This window comes from Daphnia pulex, chromosome 4 (assembly GCF_021134715.1).
Source record: "Daphnia pulex isolate KAP4 chromosome 4, ASM2113471v1".
Classification (NCBI taxonomy): Eukaryota; Metazoa; Arthropoda; class Branchiopoda; order Diplostraca; family Daphniidae; genus Daphnia; species Daphnia pulex.
The window spans coordinates 6,958,171-6,974,142 of NC_060020.1; the positions used below are offsets into that span (position 1 = coordinate 6,958,171).

At 41.4% G+C, this 15,972-nt stretch overlaps 2 protein-coding genes across 2 annotated transcripts; both read right to left on the reverse strand.

Annotated features, from left to right (window-relative positions):
- Positions 1 to 2,941: 2,941 nt before the first annotated feature.
- On the reverse strand, positions 2,942 to 6,647 carry LOC124192878 (prolyl endopeptidase-like). The gene is made up of 13 exons (XM_046586409.1): positions 6,276 to 6,647; positions 5,941 to 6,164; positions 5,692 to 5,879; positions 5,400 to 5,625; positions 5,164 to 5,329; positions 4,890 to 5,090; positions 4,510 to 4,812; positions 4,372 to 4,440; positions 4,211 to 4,290; positions 3,935 to 4,147; positions 3,601 to 3,856; positions 3,427 to 3,495; positions 2,942 to 3,288 (listed from the first exon to the last, which is right to left on the reverse strand). Exons 1-13 carry the CDS (start codon positions 6,552 to 6,554, stop codon positions 3,223 to 3,225), a joined length of 2,340 nt encoding a protein of 779 aa, XP_046442365.1. The 5' UTR covers positions 6,555 to 6,647; the 3' UTR covers positions 2,942 to 3,222.
- A 1,680-nt stretch (positions 6,648 to 8,327) lies between these two features.
- On the reverse strand, positions 8,328 to 13,301 carry LOC124192153. Its single transcript, XM_046585331.1, has 13 exons — positions 13,012 to 13,301; positions 11,883 to 11,956; positions 11,431 to 11,814; positions 11,192 to 11,359; positions 10,895 to 11,126; positions 10,736 to 10,819; positions 10,522 to 10,655; positions 9,533 to 9,669; positions 9,304 to 9,458; positions 9,157 to 9,235; positions 8,925 to 9,087; positions 8,596 to 8,848; positions 8,328 to 8,524 (listed from the first exon to the last, which is right to left on the reverse strand). The coding sequence occupies exons 2-13, from the start codon at positions 11,934 to 11,936 to the stop codon at positions 8,352 to 8,354; spliced, it is 2,016 nt and encodes a 671-aa protein (XP_046441287.1). The 5' UTR covers positions 11,937 to 11,956; positions 13,012 to 13,301; the 3' UTR covers positions 8,328 to 8,351.
- Positions 13,302 to 15,972: the final 2,671 nt, after the last annotated feature.

Genomic DNA, 15,972 nt, shown 5'->3' on the forward strand with positions numbered 1-15,972 from the left:
CTTTGTTGTTGTGCATTCTTCACTCTAATTGCCTTTTCTCCAATAATTGATATTCCAGAGAGGTCCGTCTGCTGCGTCGGTATGTGAAGTCGACTCAAGTCCTCTCAAGTCGTCGAAATATGTGAAAAGCGACTTGCGCAACATTTGAAGGAGCTGGGAGAACAACTTTGAACAACGCAATTTAATAAGGCAAGTCGTTTTGTAGTGCCCTACTGCATTGTAGTGTATCGCTTTTGTATTCCATGTATAGGTAAAGTGAAGTGAGTGTTTGAGAAAGACGACAGATGCACAAGTTTCTAGACACGAAGACACAAGCGAATGCGTCAATGAATAATATCTTAGGCCGGGCCGTCCCTTTTATCATCCATCAACTCACTCGACTTCATAGACTTTCCTCTTCTCTCTCTCTCTTGTATCTTTTTTCTTTCTGTTATTTTTTGCCTTTATTTTGGTGTTTTTCGTTTCGCCACGGCTCGCCTCTGTGTTTGTGTATAAGCCGAGCGTGGCGCCCGGCTTCGGATGACTTAAGCACACGCCCCGTTTGTTATTCCATTAGGTCCGGCATTAATATATGACCTCGACTTCATTCCATCTTTCTTCCTGCTCACAAACGAAGCAAGGAGGAGGGAGAGTCTCTATTCCAACACAGTTCCAGGCCTTATATAATATTACCTTTTTGTTCTTTTTCCAGGTTTAACTAACTATATCTCCCCCCCTCCTCTCTTGTTGTATGCTTTTCTTGATACACTAGAGGAAAAAGGGTGGAGATTTTTTCCGTTTTTCACAGCCAGGTGTCTAGTGACTGCCTGAACCACAGTGTGAAATGTGCAGGCGATGGAAAAACGACTCTGACCCGAGATAAGAAAACGAACACGCCAGCTGAGGGGGGCGCGGCGATTTCACGCTTCCAGCGTTCGGAAACCTATCGATTGAGGGGGAAGCGTGCAGGAGAGAAAAAAGCCTGAAAACTTCGTCGACTACGGTGCCGGCGGGGGGAATTTCTTTGAGTCGCTGCACGGTATATTAAACACAAAACCCCGAGGCGGCTTAAAAAGTATAGAAACAGAAATCAACATAGAGAGGTGAATATATCGTTATCATTTAAGAGTCGGCAATAACTTGTTGATTACCTGCCCCCTTCCTGTCGGCCACACTATTACGTCTTAACACAAATGTGGAAATTTTTGATATGGCCAGCACTAAAGATCCCTGGGAAATCAAGTAATCTAGATAAGGGAAAAGAGGTCGCGCCACGACTCTTGAATGAGATGCAGGGGATTAGATAAGAAAATCCAATTGGTCACGGACGAAACCATTCTTATTACATAAATTAATTGGATTCGGTGTGTCGTTAACAACTAATTGATGAAGCGGCCCTCGCCCTTTTTTATTTTACGAAGATTGATTCATTCCTGCGACGCCTTTATCGCCCAGAGGTCAAACAGAAAGCTGCTATGCCCAGTAAGCTGCTATAAATTCACGATAATACCCTCTCCCAGTGTAGAGTCTGCGAAGCCTAGTTCCACCTATCACGCCAATAAATCCTTCTCTTTTCGATCTTCTATAATCTAGTTAAGGAACTTAGTGTGTAGAAGAGGAAAGCGAGAAAAAAAAGAAAAGAAAAGAAAAAAGAATTGGAATTAGCCAGCCTGATTTTTCGCCCGTTTTCTTTGTACTAGTGCTATTTTTCTGGGAAAAAATAAAAAGAATTGCGGGTGAGTGGGCGGATGGCTGCCTTATGCACGTAAACCCCAGCTGGCCCACTCGTGATTGACGAGCTATGCACGTTGGGGGTTTTTACAATCAACTGTGAATCAGGCAAAGCTTCCTTATTAACGGGCGAACGGAACGAGTTGTTATTGCGAGCTTATTATAAGGTTAAAACCGTTCTCTCTTTCTCCCCCTCCCACTGCGACCGAGAGAGAGAGAGAGAGAGAGAGAGGGAGGAGTAGATCTTGGTGAGTTGTAGCGCCACTTGTGGATGCCAATCAGCACGATAGTCTCGTGAGAACACGCGAAAAAACGAGTGGAAGAAAAAGCGAGGCCCATGTAAACGATTATTACAGCAAGAGAGCATAGGGTTATAAATATAACCCCGGTCTCGCGTGTCCTGTTTACTTTGGCTGTTAAATAGGAACTGTGCTGTTGGCCAGCTAGCACAGAGCTTTACTTGCTCGTCGGTGTAATGTGGGGCCAGTCGTCGTTGTATCAACCCCCCTGCTGTTTTGCAGACCCCACCGCCCCAGCAAACCCGCCCCCGCTCTCTGCTGGCAGAATAATATTGGGATCCTTTCGCTGTCATCACCAGCCCCATGCCTTCGTTCGTTCCCCTCCAAACTTCCTCCTTGTTAAATCTCTGAGAAAAGAACCAGCTAGCGAGAAGCCACAGCCACACGGGGGGCTGAAATGGAGCGAAAAGAAAAATAATAAGAAACATTGGAAAAACACAGACGACCAGACCAGAAAGTAAAAAGTTTAAAAAAGAATAAACGAAACTATTTCTGGGATGAGCGTGTTTGCCTTCTTTCTTCTCTTCCAAATCTCTCTCCGCGGAGAGTTCTCCGTGGAATTTCTACTCCGTTTAATTCCTTATCTTTTTTCCATCTTTATTCGCTCTGTTGTATTGCCATCAAATAATTCAAGTTTATCTTCTCCCGGCTATGTGAAATCAAGAGCATAAAAACACGACACGACGACTACAATGGCTTTTCTCACCTGTTCCTCTCTATACATGGAAGATTATGTGCTTCGGCATTGACGAGACATCTGCTAAGCTTCCCCTTCTGAGAAAGATGTCACCACCTGGGGAGAAACCTCCTTTTTCTCTCGCTTCAACAGATACGTGACATTGTAAATATACGACATGCTTACAGGTTTTTTTGTTTTCGTTTAATTTAAACTTATCTTATGCTCCAACATATCTAAATAGTAGGGTATTACATAAGGCGCATTATTTTCTGTATTGATCGACACTTTAGTAATCGTTTCGGCTATTGAAACCTTATGAGTCTAGAGTTAAGACCCCAATTAGAATCATGGTGTGGGATAGAGAAAAAAAAAATGATAATGTTTGTTGTACATTGCACGGATTAAGAATTTTAATTTTGTGTGGTTGTGTTTTCTAGTTTCATTAATTACTACTTAACTAACCAAGTTCGTTTCTGTCGATGATCCTAACAGGAGAGAGTTCGACGAGTTGGATTGATTGCAGCCTTCGCATTTTCACGATTGGAATTCCAGATTCAGGGCACGAGCCAAAAACGCAAAGACCTCACTGTGTTCGTCAATCTGTCCAAGTGAAAAAAGAAGTAAGGGAAGAAGAAAAAAAAAAAGCAAACGGCATCAGGTTCTTGTTATCTTATGCAGAAAAAGAAAACGTGAAATCAAATGAAATGAAATTGCGTCTCCTTTTAAGGAGGTTCTTACGATTTTCGAGGTGGGTTTGTTGGCACCATGACCGGCTTTAGTTTCGATGCGTATCATGAGCGGGTTGGTCTGTGTGGCAATCACATTGGCATATGGAAGAAACAACAAATATTTTTTTATTTTTCTTTGTTTAGTAAAATTGTGGTTAGACCTCATTTGAAAGAACCCCCGTACCTGTTTTGGACAGTCCCTGAACGTGTGATGCATCTGGGCCATATATTTAAGCGAGTGCAACGGCACGACACGGTCGTCGTGATCGGCCGTGAGCAACAGCATCGCCGGGTATTGGCCAGTTTCAGGTACTTTCAAGTTATGTAGCGGTGAGAATTTCAACAAATTCTCAAATGCCGCCTTCTCTTCGGGACTGCCGTAGTCGGACACCCAACAATAACCCACGGTAAACTTGTGGAACCGCAGCATGTCCATTACACTGGACGCACAAGAAGAAATTAACGAGAGCCAGAAATAGGATTAAGTTTCGTGAGTTGGAATAATGAGTCTTTGTTACCCGACGTGGGCAATGCCAGCGGCGTACAGCTCAGGACGTTGGTTGACGCAAGCTCCTATCAACAAACCACCATTAGATGCACCTTGTATAGCTAACTTTGAGCTGGAAGTGTAGCCATTGGCGATTAGATATTCAGCGGCCGAATGGAAGTCATCAAATGAGTTCTGTTTGTTGAATAGACGCCCACCATCGTGCCACGCTTCACCATACTCTCTGTAAATTGTTTAGATGAATTTAACCCCAATTTGGAAAAACAAATTACAAAAATAAACCCACCCTCCTCCACGTATGTTGGGAACAGCGAACACGCCGTTGAAATGTTGCATGAACACGATTCGGGTCACACTGAAGGCTGGCTATTCAACGAAACATCGAAAGGGTTATCATTAATACAGTTATCAATAAGCGAGTTTCTGCCTTATTTATTATTTACGTACTTCAAGACTGATGTTGAACCCGCCATATCCATACATAAGACAAGGATTAGTCCCATCCAAGACGACAGTCTGGAAAAGGGGGAGACAAATTTAATTAATACGTGATAACGAGACAAAACAAAACCAAAAATCGATAACCTTTTTCTTGACGATGAACATTGGGATGCGTGTGCCGTCTTTGGACGGATAAAAAACTTGCTGAGTCTCAAAAAGAGATGGATCGAATCCGTTAAGTTCAATTTGGCGGAAAACGGTTGGCTCGGCTTCCACCGATTCTCCGATATCACATCGATAAATGATGCCAGGAGTTAAAAACGAACCAAATTGGAAGAAAAATTCGGACGAAGTGTTTTTTCCAGAGAACTCACGCACGGTACCCATTTCAAGAGCATACGTTTTCAATAGTTTACCACTTTGCAAATCGCGCAATTGCAAAATATTCTGAAACGTAATAATGACAATCAAAGAGAAACGATAATAACAAAAATTCAATTCATTGATCAATACTCATTTCGAACCTTGACATCGTGCATATAGCAGACGATGAGTTTATCTTTGTTTATGCAAGCGACCCAATCTAAAACGTCTGAGGGATCAGCTTCCAGCAGAGTTTTCCATTGCTCACGTTCCGGTTGATTGAAGTCAATTTGAATCAATCGATAGTTGGGGGCATCCTTGTTGGTACGGAAAACCACCACTGAACCGGTATTAGTTACATACTAAAGAAATATACAATAAATGCGATAAAGTAGTTCCCAAAAAGAATAAAAAAAATATTTGAGGCTATAATACTTCGTAATCCGCTTCCATCTTGTCAACTACGGTGGTCAGTTCGAGTTTCCCGCTGATTGCTTGATTTGGCAAGGCAGTGAGATCACAAAAGTAGACGTTGTTGTATTGGCAGTCTCGTCCGGTTGTTACTATTAAATAACGTCCACAGTCGGTAACTCCTCCTTGACTGCAAAGTAATATCTTTCACTTTTAAAATCACATTTCAGCTAAATTAAACAAAAGCAAATATAATTTACATTCGCCATTTGGGTTCTTCCGGAAATTCTACAACAAGAATATCTTCACTTTGTTGCGTTCCAATCCGATGATAAAATAACTTGTGGTTTTCATTAGATGTGGTTTCTGAACCATCAGTCTTTCCTTGTTGTTCAGGATAGCATGAGTAGAACACTCCTTTGTGATCATGGGTCCATGATATTGAAGAAAATTTTATCTTTTCAAGAACTTCAGGAAAATCTTCACCTGTGGAAGTTTTGCCAACATATCTTTTAGAATTGAGAACCAATAACAAGTCACAAAATGTTTTACCAGTTTTGACACATTTGAAATGAATGGAGTTCCAGTCTGAGCCACTCTGACTAAGACCATACGCAAAGATTTCACCATCTTCTGAAAATTTTTTCATTGAAAGAGATACAGTTCCATCATCTGATAAGGTATTGGGATCCAAAAAGATCCTGGGTTCCGACTCTAAAGAGTCTTGCACAAACAGAACACTACCAAATTCATAAAGAATTAGATTTTTGAATATGTGTCAATTACATCTATTATTCTTACCTGTGGTTTTGGAGGCCAGAGTTTTTATAAAAGAAGTAATGATTCCCCTTTTTTGTTGGGCAAGAATATTTGGGAAAATTCCACAGCTCTGTCAGTCTTGTTTTGATACTGGACAAAGCTGGACTCCCCTGAATATAGGGTGTTGTGAGCTCATTCTGAAGACGAACAAATTCCTGTGTTTCAGCAGAGTCTGGGTCTTCAAGCCAGCGGTAGGGATCTTCAACCTTGTAAAAAATTTCAAATTAGACATTGACATCTTAGAGTAAGTGAACAATAACAAATAAACAGATTCCAGCTGACATCTATCGAAAGAATAAGCTTTTTGGTCGTTTTACCGCAATTCCGTGCAAGTTTTCAGAAAAATCTGTGCGTTTAGCAATTGGATACGTAAACGACGACATGGTGCTTGAAAAACGAATTTGAGTAACACTTAATCTGGATTTGAAATCAGAAGGAAATAAGACCAAGCGGCTATTGATATCTGTTTGATGCCGAGGAAAGCGATTTCGATTTCGAACGAAGAGAAAGAGAGATCGACTGCTGTGTGCTGTTGATAAAGAGTGCCTTACTGGGACTCCACAAATAGATCTCCACAGTAATCTAATATTTATCATAATTATACAAGAAACCAATCTTTATTCTCTACAAATTTATCTACTTTTGATGTAAGCTAAAAATAGTATTTCACTTATTTTGGTATAAAGCCTTTGACGGCGGTTTGTTGAAATCTGGCATCGTGTATCCATCTGTCAGAAAGTGAATTGGCGCGCGGTAATTTCTTTTTCGATTTTTCGTGAAGTATATTACTTTTAGGAGTTTGCTATAAAAAATGAACTCGTATATTTTTGAAAAGGTCACAAAAGATACTTGAATATATATGTAATTTAAAAACGCAAAATTCGTGGTCTGGATGAAACTTCAACAATTATTTCTTGCACGGATAGATAGTACCATTCTATGGGCTTTCACACAACTTATTCCATATGTTTGAATAAAATATCAGAGTTTAAATTACTTACGTGGTGTAACTTTAACGCCTTTCAAACATTTTCAAATTTTAACGAAAGCCAGATAATTTATTTCCAGAATGGCTGAACTGATCGTTTTTTTTAATTGCGATATTGTGAGACATTGACAGTTACTTATGTTGTTTAGATCAGACGTCAGTGTCTGTAAGGAAAAGGACGAAAATAACAAGATTGAAAGATTATGTCGCATAACAGTTATAAAATCTTTAACAATTGCAACAACGGATGCAGGAAGTTGAATTCACGTTCATGTTAAAAAGTCCTGTTGGTTTATTTCTCATTGACCATTTGGATTTCATGTCTCCCTTGTCACGACAAACATTGACAACGAACAAACATATTGTATGGGCAATAATAAACCGTTGTTCTACGTACGACGCTTCGGTTGACGAAATTTTCAAGTTACCAACCGACTCTTCCGAATTTTAAATCTGTGTGGCCACCTATCCGATGTTGAATCCCCTTAAAAATAACTGATTAATATTCAAGCAAATGTCCGACGAAAGTCATCTCTGCATTATGACATTACGCTTACAACGAAAGAGCTCACAAATATTTCTCCTTAATTCTTTTGTACAATTTTGTTTTCCAGAGTTTTAGCATCCTGTCCTTGGCTTTTGATTCGGTACGATTTCTCGGGAAAACATTACCTTTTTTTGCCACCGTTCACCCCAACTAATGAAAGACGTGCCGCCCTTCGGTGGCTTGGGAGGGTATATTATATCCAGATATTAGATAAGTTGGAACCAGAAGGAAAAACAGTAGGGGGGTGGAGAGTGATCAAAAGAATTTTTATGAAAAGGCATTCGAGTCCATCGTGAGCACCCGTGCCTACGACGAACTTGAAAGCACTTTTGATCGGCTTCTACCTGTCCGTTGTCAATAATAAAATGAGAAAGATGACTCGACAAAAAAATCCATCTTTTTTACGTTAGTCACAGTGTATTTGCACGCAGCTGATCGTCATCACGACAATGCATCAAGGCGAATGAATTAAAATACTTGAAAACAAAATTTTGTTATATAGAATATGCAAGAAATGTAAAAATGATAGCGACGCCCACCAACATTCATTCAATGTGATTATTTCTGATCTTTTCCCCTCCACTAAACCTTTATAGAAAGTTGTTACCATCAACGCGTTATAATCAAGAAACCGCATTGGAAAACGAAATCCAAAAAAAGCCCACACGAATTAACAAATTACCGGTTCGTTATGTTCAATTTAACCCATCCGCTTATTTAAAAAAAAGGGTTTAAAAAAACGCGCGCGAACGAAAACAAAAAAGAAGCGTCAAATTGTTCAAATTTTTTTAAAAGCGGATCATGTAAATGGCTGTTTTTTTGTTGGTTGATGCCTTGTTGGGCTGATGTGATTTGAAGCTACTGAAAATTGGATGATCGATGTTTGTGGCTGCCAAACTGACTGTCGACAGATGGAGGTGGTCCGTAGTGCTGGTGATAGAGGGAGCTTTCCGACTGCGAGCGGTGACGCAAACGCACGCACAGAATGCACAAGACGATACTCAAGATCGTGCAGATCAAGACAGATAAACCTGCAACATTATTCGAATCATAAAAATTGTTTGCACCCATGAAAACGTCTCAAGTGTTTTGATAACATTACCAACAAGAGCTCCGATGGCGACAGGTTTGAGGCAAATGTGATCTGAATCAGATCCACTCTGACTCGTCTTTTGATCAGCCGTGAAATCATTGGATAACTCATCAGCTGCCGTCTCATCATCAGCGATGACTTGCAGGGCCTGGAACAAGCTGAGATTTTCGGACAGGGTCGTGTTGGCTTTAGCGCTTCTTGCGACAGAATTCGTGTCACGCTTTGTTAGCTCGCGACTGTTCCTCCAGTAGCACGGTTGAGTCTGCATTATTGATATTACAAGTGAGGATATAAAGAAAAAACGAAATCGTGAAGTCGAGAGAGCGTTGGAATGTTACCGGGCAGTGTCCGTGACACATTCGAATGTCGCACTCAAGGTACAGAGCTGGACTTCCAGTGAACCGGAAAGCTTTCATGTAGGCGAAGACTTGAGTTTCGTATAGTCCCGCATCCGTCCATGTCCCCCGGAATCGACTTATGAGCTTTTCGTTGATTGGACACCTATAATTTAAATCGATTGTTTGTTATGTCGTCGTTCATTTGCTTATTAATTTGTACGAAAAATCTTACCCGTTCTCATCAATTAATTGGATCTTTTTAGTAGCACCGTTGTGAGCGAAGCAGTTGCTAACGATGACATCAAATCCATCTAATGCGACAATTGTTGTTCCATAAATCCTATTCTATAGATTATTAAATGTCATCATAGTAGCCTACCAAATTGGCTACGCATGTAGACGACCAATGTCAATGGATCACCAACGCGAACCGGTCCAGTGACTCGTGCACCTGTTGTACCGTAGCCGGAACGGATTTCCATGTGGGCTTCTGGCGGGGTGAGCGTGAACGTCATCGGATTACCGGTTGCCACCCTGTCGGGAAAAAAAATCGTTCACTTCTCAAATGGCCAATATTTCAATTGAATTAAAGCGAAACAACGACTCACCCCACGTCTAAAAAAGGAAAAGTGACCGTTTTCCAGTAATCGTAGCCATATTCGCAAGTCATCTTGTAATGCTCGTCCCATTCTTCCTCGATGAGCGCACTATACTGGATGCTCAGCGTGTTCCACATGAAATTTTTCTAATTGTTTCAATACGACAATTAGAGAAAAGTGAAGGAAATCAAGAGTCGAATTAGAAACGCTGTCAGTCCAATTTCAAGGATGGTCGGGTTTGAATTTGCCGGGTCTGTGCTGTCTTGGTGAACTTTGGTATCGGAGGCTCGGAGCAATGACACTCTCGGGTTTTATTTAACCAAATTGTTTTTCTGCGGTGACAACCCTGGGATGATTTCCTTTTCTATCTATCGCCGATTCAATATCAGCAGAAAGGCTTGACGGAGAGGGAAATGAATCACACAAAGGGACCGTATCATGTATACACGGTCGGCATTGAATGTTGAATAGTGACGACAAAATAAAGCGGAGCGAGAGAGAGAGAGAAAATAAAAAATAAAAAGTAAAAAAAAAAAAAAAAATCGAGTCACGCAGCCAGCGCAAGGTTCTTAAACTCACTGCCTCTACTAGCTTATCGGACTCGGGGCTTGTTGTCAATCCTGCCCGTCATCTCTCTCCCGCGATCTGCCCGCGTGCGCCCCCGTAACGGTCCCTCGCCGGCCAACAACCCCCAAGTCTTGCCATCTATTGTCCTATCGATACTGTAAAGAGACTATGCATGCAGAGGCTCTGACATTGCGTCACGCCAAGTTGCCCTTCAATGCAAAACTTACCCTTTTTGTCAAAAGTTTCTTTCCCTTTTTCTTTCTCCGTTCTTTCTTTGCTCATTTTCTATGCACTCGAACTTGACTAAACCGTCCAAAGATTCTACACCAGCACATATCACCCAACGAGTGTACGACAACCCTGTTGTTTCCACGTCGAAGCAGAGAACTGATCGGCCCAGTCGTTCCAATCCACTTAATTCAAAAGCTTACCGTCGGTTGTTTGCGGCTGTCCAGATTGTGCGTGTTGCCACCCAGTGTACCGCAACGGTTCAGTTGGATGTAGAATTCGTAGTAATCACGACCGGTCCCGTTGACGTAGACGCAGAGTGGATCGTAAGCAAACCCTAGTTTTATTTCGGAGAAAATAAATGTTCATGAAAGATGTAAAATATTTAAAAAAAAATGTTCTTTCAAGTGAAAATACCGGTGGAGTAGATGATGCCGCTGAAGGATCCGTTAAAACGCAGTTTGATCTTCATGTAGTCATTCTGACACTCAGCTTCAATATCTTTCAAAGAAATTAATAAAAATAAGTCAGCTAGCTAATATTAAAAAAGGATAAAGTTAAAATGCTGCTATATACTTAGAACTCGAGTCATGTTGAAACGTTGATTGGCCGCTTTTTCTTTTTCCCATCGGTTGGGTTTGTTCCAGTGATCGGGAGACGGTATTTCACCATCTGGATTAGGAACTGGTCGTTGCGGAAAACTTGGGAAGAGACCGATACCCTGATCGGTTGTAGTGGGCCGTGGTGGTAGTCCGAAGGGTCTAGCGTTGTATGGCCGTCCGAAAATAGAGCCAACCGATGTTTCCGTCTTCACAAAACAAAATTGTCTTTATGCTAATAGAGATTTATTCTGAGCTAAAAAACAAAACATACGTGATCAGGAAAATTGCCTAGCGAAGGTCTGATGGGATGCTTGAGTTTAGCGTATAGCACCTGATGGTCTCCTTCATCATCAGGGTCTGTTCTCCGGTGATGGACGTCTAAGTTGGTCGACGAAGTGTTTAGATCATCATCTTCCTTGATTACTTCTTCGTGAATAGACTTTAAATGGGAAAAAAAAATCTCGATATGATTAAAAACTGAATGGTAGAAACGAATTATAGATCCCTTACCGAAGATGTGTCAATTAGAATAGCTGAAGTGTCGGCAGCTTCACCAATCCGAGCTACGATGTTCTGTTCGGTACTAGGAACGGTAGAGGCCATTTCGGTTGAGTACGAAGGAGCCGATGTTGAAGTGAATAATCCGCTTTCGGTGCTATGGAATCGCTCATCTGTCACCGCTTCTTCGGTTTCTCCCGTCTCATTGGTTTCATCGGTCGCCTGTTCCGTCGCATCTTGTTCGCTTTCAGTTTCGTGTTCAATCAGATCGATGGGTTCTTCTAACGCACGGGCTGTAATGATGAACCGTGGTCTGATGGCGTCTTCTTGGCCGATATAGATTGGATGGACCTCCTGAACGGATTTGTCGTCCAATTCTAATGCCAAAATCGCTGGCTTTATACGGAAAATGAACGTTAGACGACCGCTATATCTATCAAAGACGTGAAATGAGTTCACTTTACCATTAAGATGAAAAGCAGTGATATCCAGATGCATTTCTTGTCGATGGCGCCCATCTTCCTTCCACCGTCGACTTCTGCAAAATGTCAATGTCAATTGCTAAAAAATTTAGTTATTTAAGAATTTTTAAAATAAAATAAAAATAAAGGATGAAACGAACGCGATGGCAATGTAGGAAAACTGCTTATCACTGTCCTGTTATTGTTCTTCGATCGCATAAAGTCTATGTATTATATTTATACGGTGTAACGCGCTGGACACGCTGAGCATTTTTATTCACGGTCAGCACAGAGAAGGAGATCAGACATTTTTTTTATTTTTTTAAATTTGAGGATGAAGCTAAAACCCCCCAAAGGCTTGTCGAAGAGAAAAGATGTATAAAGTCCGGTAAAGAAGAATTCTTTTGACAATGAATTTCAAAAGTAAAAAGGAAGGAGGAGTTTGAGGTATTACACGATTTTGTCTTTTATTACTGTTTGTAGATAAGTGACGTCAGCAACTTCCTGTTCTTGTCTGTGTTGCTTTTTAACTCGTAGATCATATATCTCATTATAGAAATGTCTTTGTACAAGAAAATGGGAGGTCTTTCTTGACCTTTTCTCCAAAAGTTGACGGGGGTCTCCTGTTTTCACTTTTCCCATGTCAACTTTCAATCCATTTCTACCACTTTCTATGTCTCGCCCTCTATTGTCCACCGGTAGCCTGTTATTAACCTGTTGGCTAGTGACTTAGGTCGTAACTGGCCCCATTTGGCGATTTCAGGAAATACAAACACGCATACGTCCGTTGGTCCGTATGAATAAGGGGGAAAGGGGGAAAAGGGTTCCCGGGTATACGAAATCACTCTCGGTCTTTGCTGGTCTTTGCATCCGCTCTTTGCGTTTCGTTTTCATTCAGGAGGGAGACCGGAGACCGCAAAGGTAAAGGTCAACTAAAAATACACTTTTATCTTTGGAAATGAACTCTTTTAGGATTATTATAAAAAAATTAACTGAAATCCAATTTTAATCCACGAAGATACGGCAATGAATTTAAATATGAATTTACAAATAATATTCCTACAAACGAGCTGCGGACCTCGGAAAATCTAGGGAAATACATCCTGCGATGCGTTTGAAAATTTCAACTTACGTTGGATGGTTGTGGAAATTTGCGGTCGATACTGATCCTTAAGGTTTATCTTGTCGATGGGAGGACGACAAGAAACAACTGGAGATGATCTCGATGGTCTGGTAGAAGTTTCACTGTTGTTGGATTTAAGTAATGATACACTGGCAACTCTTGAGATTGAGGAAGAGTCTGTTCACTTTCTCGCCACAACTGAGTCGCACTCGAAAGTAAATTTTTCAGCCGCTCTGCTCCAGCTTTTATAAGGATGTCGTGAGCGCGCGCCCGCTCGCCCCCGCCGCTGGTTCAACCCGGCCGTCGTGTTATTTCACGGGAAACGATGTTCTACCTGGAGCGACTCCGCCCCATAAAACCTCCCTCTCTCCATCAGCTGCCACCTTCTTTAACATCAAGTCAGTTTGACCAGCCAATGACAGCCATTCCATCTCGATGCAAAATGATCTCATCTTTCTTATCCCGGACTTTAAAATTATTTTGCCGAGCTATATTTTTGAATTGCGGTATTTTAGCCAACATAGGACAAGACCGTTGCTTGATGAATACGCCAAACAGGGGCTTAAAATTTTTCCAGGAACATGTTCAAGGGGGGGATCAGTGAGATCACCTATAAGTATATCGAATCGAATTTTTTGGTGGTGACATGTTGTTTGTTTATTTCCCGGATGTGTAGAACTCGCGCTGTTAGGATTAGATGACATATCTTTTTCTCAAGGGTGTACTATGTACAATACGCATTCTTTACGCATAGTATAAGGTGTATCTTCTAGACCGCAGGCTCGAATTCAATGAACCTTGTTTATTTCATCAAAAGAATAGCTCTATCATCAAAGTTCACAGTCTTGCTGTTAATGACTCCATCCAAAAAAATTCTGAATTTAAATTCCGGTAGGTATAGTTGACAATCAACTAAAACATTAATTAAAAATTGATTGCGATATTAATTTGGTCCTGCGGGAAGGGTGTAGTGCTGGACCGTGCGAGTAACTAAATGTTTTGCAATTTCACACGAATTTGTCACGCGGCGGCAATCGATCGATTTTTCAAGACCAGTTGATAATCTCCTCTTTTTCTTCTTTATTCTGGCCGCCACCGCAACAGGTTATGCGGTGCCGGCCAAGGCCGTCGGAAATCAGTGTATTGTCTCTTCTCCCAAAAAGAAAATAAGATGATGAAGCATCATAGCAAAACAATCGTTTGTCTGGGATTTTTCTGTCTCCGGGAGTGAAAGAACTGCAGACATGAGAGGGAAACTCTCATCACGATATAACCACCTCAGATATTAGACGACCGCGGGCCCAGCAGTTTGTTATAAACTATTCTTTGAAACACGGAGACACTCAGGATGTAATCGAATAGAAAAGAGATTTTTAAACCGAAACGAATTTCAAAAGAGCCCCAATATTTTTGTTTTTCTACTCTGCATAATGGAAAGGGTCAGTTGGGCCGTTGGGCTCCACGTCCCACCCCAAAAAACGAAAGTCGAATCTAAGGGAAGACATTAGTTATTGTCTATTGTCGCAACAACTTTCCTAGGCGTCTATAATAGAAACAGAAAGGTATATGATGCAAGAATTGCCCCTCGACTCTACGGTTGAGTATTTCCTCCGACGATGTATACTTACCCTTGGAATATTCCACTCTTTCCTATATTCGAAAATGTGAACTGCAAATTCATTGGAAAACTTTACGAATATAAATGCGGAAATTGTGTGTTGATATTCGAACTTTTTCCCACACTGTCCAAATAACAACATCCAACTTCCGCTGAAATTCCAGTACGTGGAATCGCCATGGATAGTCAAAGGAAGAATAACATCATCGCGCAGAGAAGATCTGAGAGTCGTGATGCATCGACAGCATTCTGGCCATCTTAAGAAAAAGAGTATAGTTCTATTTACTTGGATAGTGATGAGACCAACGTCAACACACGGTTTGGGTGGCTATTATTAACGTGATGCTGTTATCTCAATAACGTGCGGCCACGACAGACGAAGTGACTGTGAATTATATCGTCGTCACAATGACCAGCAGCAGCTAGACGTTCAAATATTAAAGAAGATTGCGGCGGTTGCTTCTGTTATTTAGTCTCTTCCCACTTGACTAACTTCTACGTCATCACCACCGCCGATTCGTTCACCCGCGGAGATGACGGCAACGTCCTTTGACCGCGTCCTTGCTAACTTTCCATAGAAACAAGGAAACAACAATGTCAACAGCTTGCGCACAATGCACTGTCTTATTTCATACCTCCTGCAGAAAATGTCACATAGGAATCGTCCGGCGCCGGAACAGGCAAAGAGTTTTTGGGTGGCGAATTAGTCGACCTGTTTATCTCGAACAACTCTTTGTTTGCTGATGAATTGATGATTTTGGACTACCGCTGAGCCGCACGGGCTAATGTACTTTATGTATGGATTCTCACAATTCTATATATACCATCACCTTCAGTACATACCGACGTTCTTTCGTCTTTTGACCCCCGTGCGGTAGGCGAGGTATAGCTAACACGCAGACTCGCGCGGTCGGTTTCAATAATAGAAGACTACACAGAGAGAAAAAATTCAAGAGACGTGCAATCGACAACAATGGCTAGTTCCTTTGAATTGTGCTACCGTGAACATATTATTTAGTTTTGTGTCGTTGTTCTTCTTCCTGGCTGTCTCTCTGTATATGTATCGCTCTAACTTGAGTTCCTCAACTGATTCGACTCCGTTGAGACTTAAAAAATTTCTTCATTTCCCGACAACCAGAAAAAGTTCACCCTCCCTCTCTCCTTTCTCTTTTATGATTCACTCTCGCTGACAGGGTCGTCCGGGGGTTCACGATGGAAACCGAAATCCCAACCCAACAAAGGAATCAGACTATCCAGATCTAATACACTATAATATAGCGTATATATTGCTACTACTGTTTGGAGCCTTTCGAGGGGTCGCTTATAATCTTGTTGGAAAGGCACAAGAAATT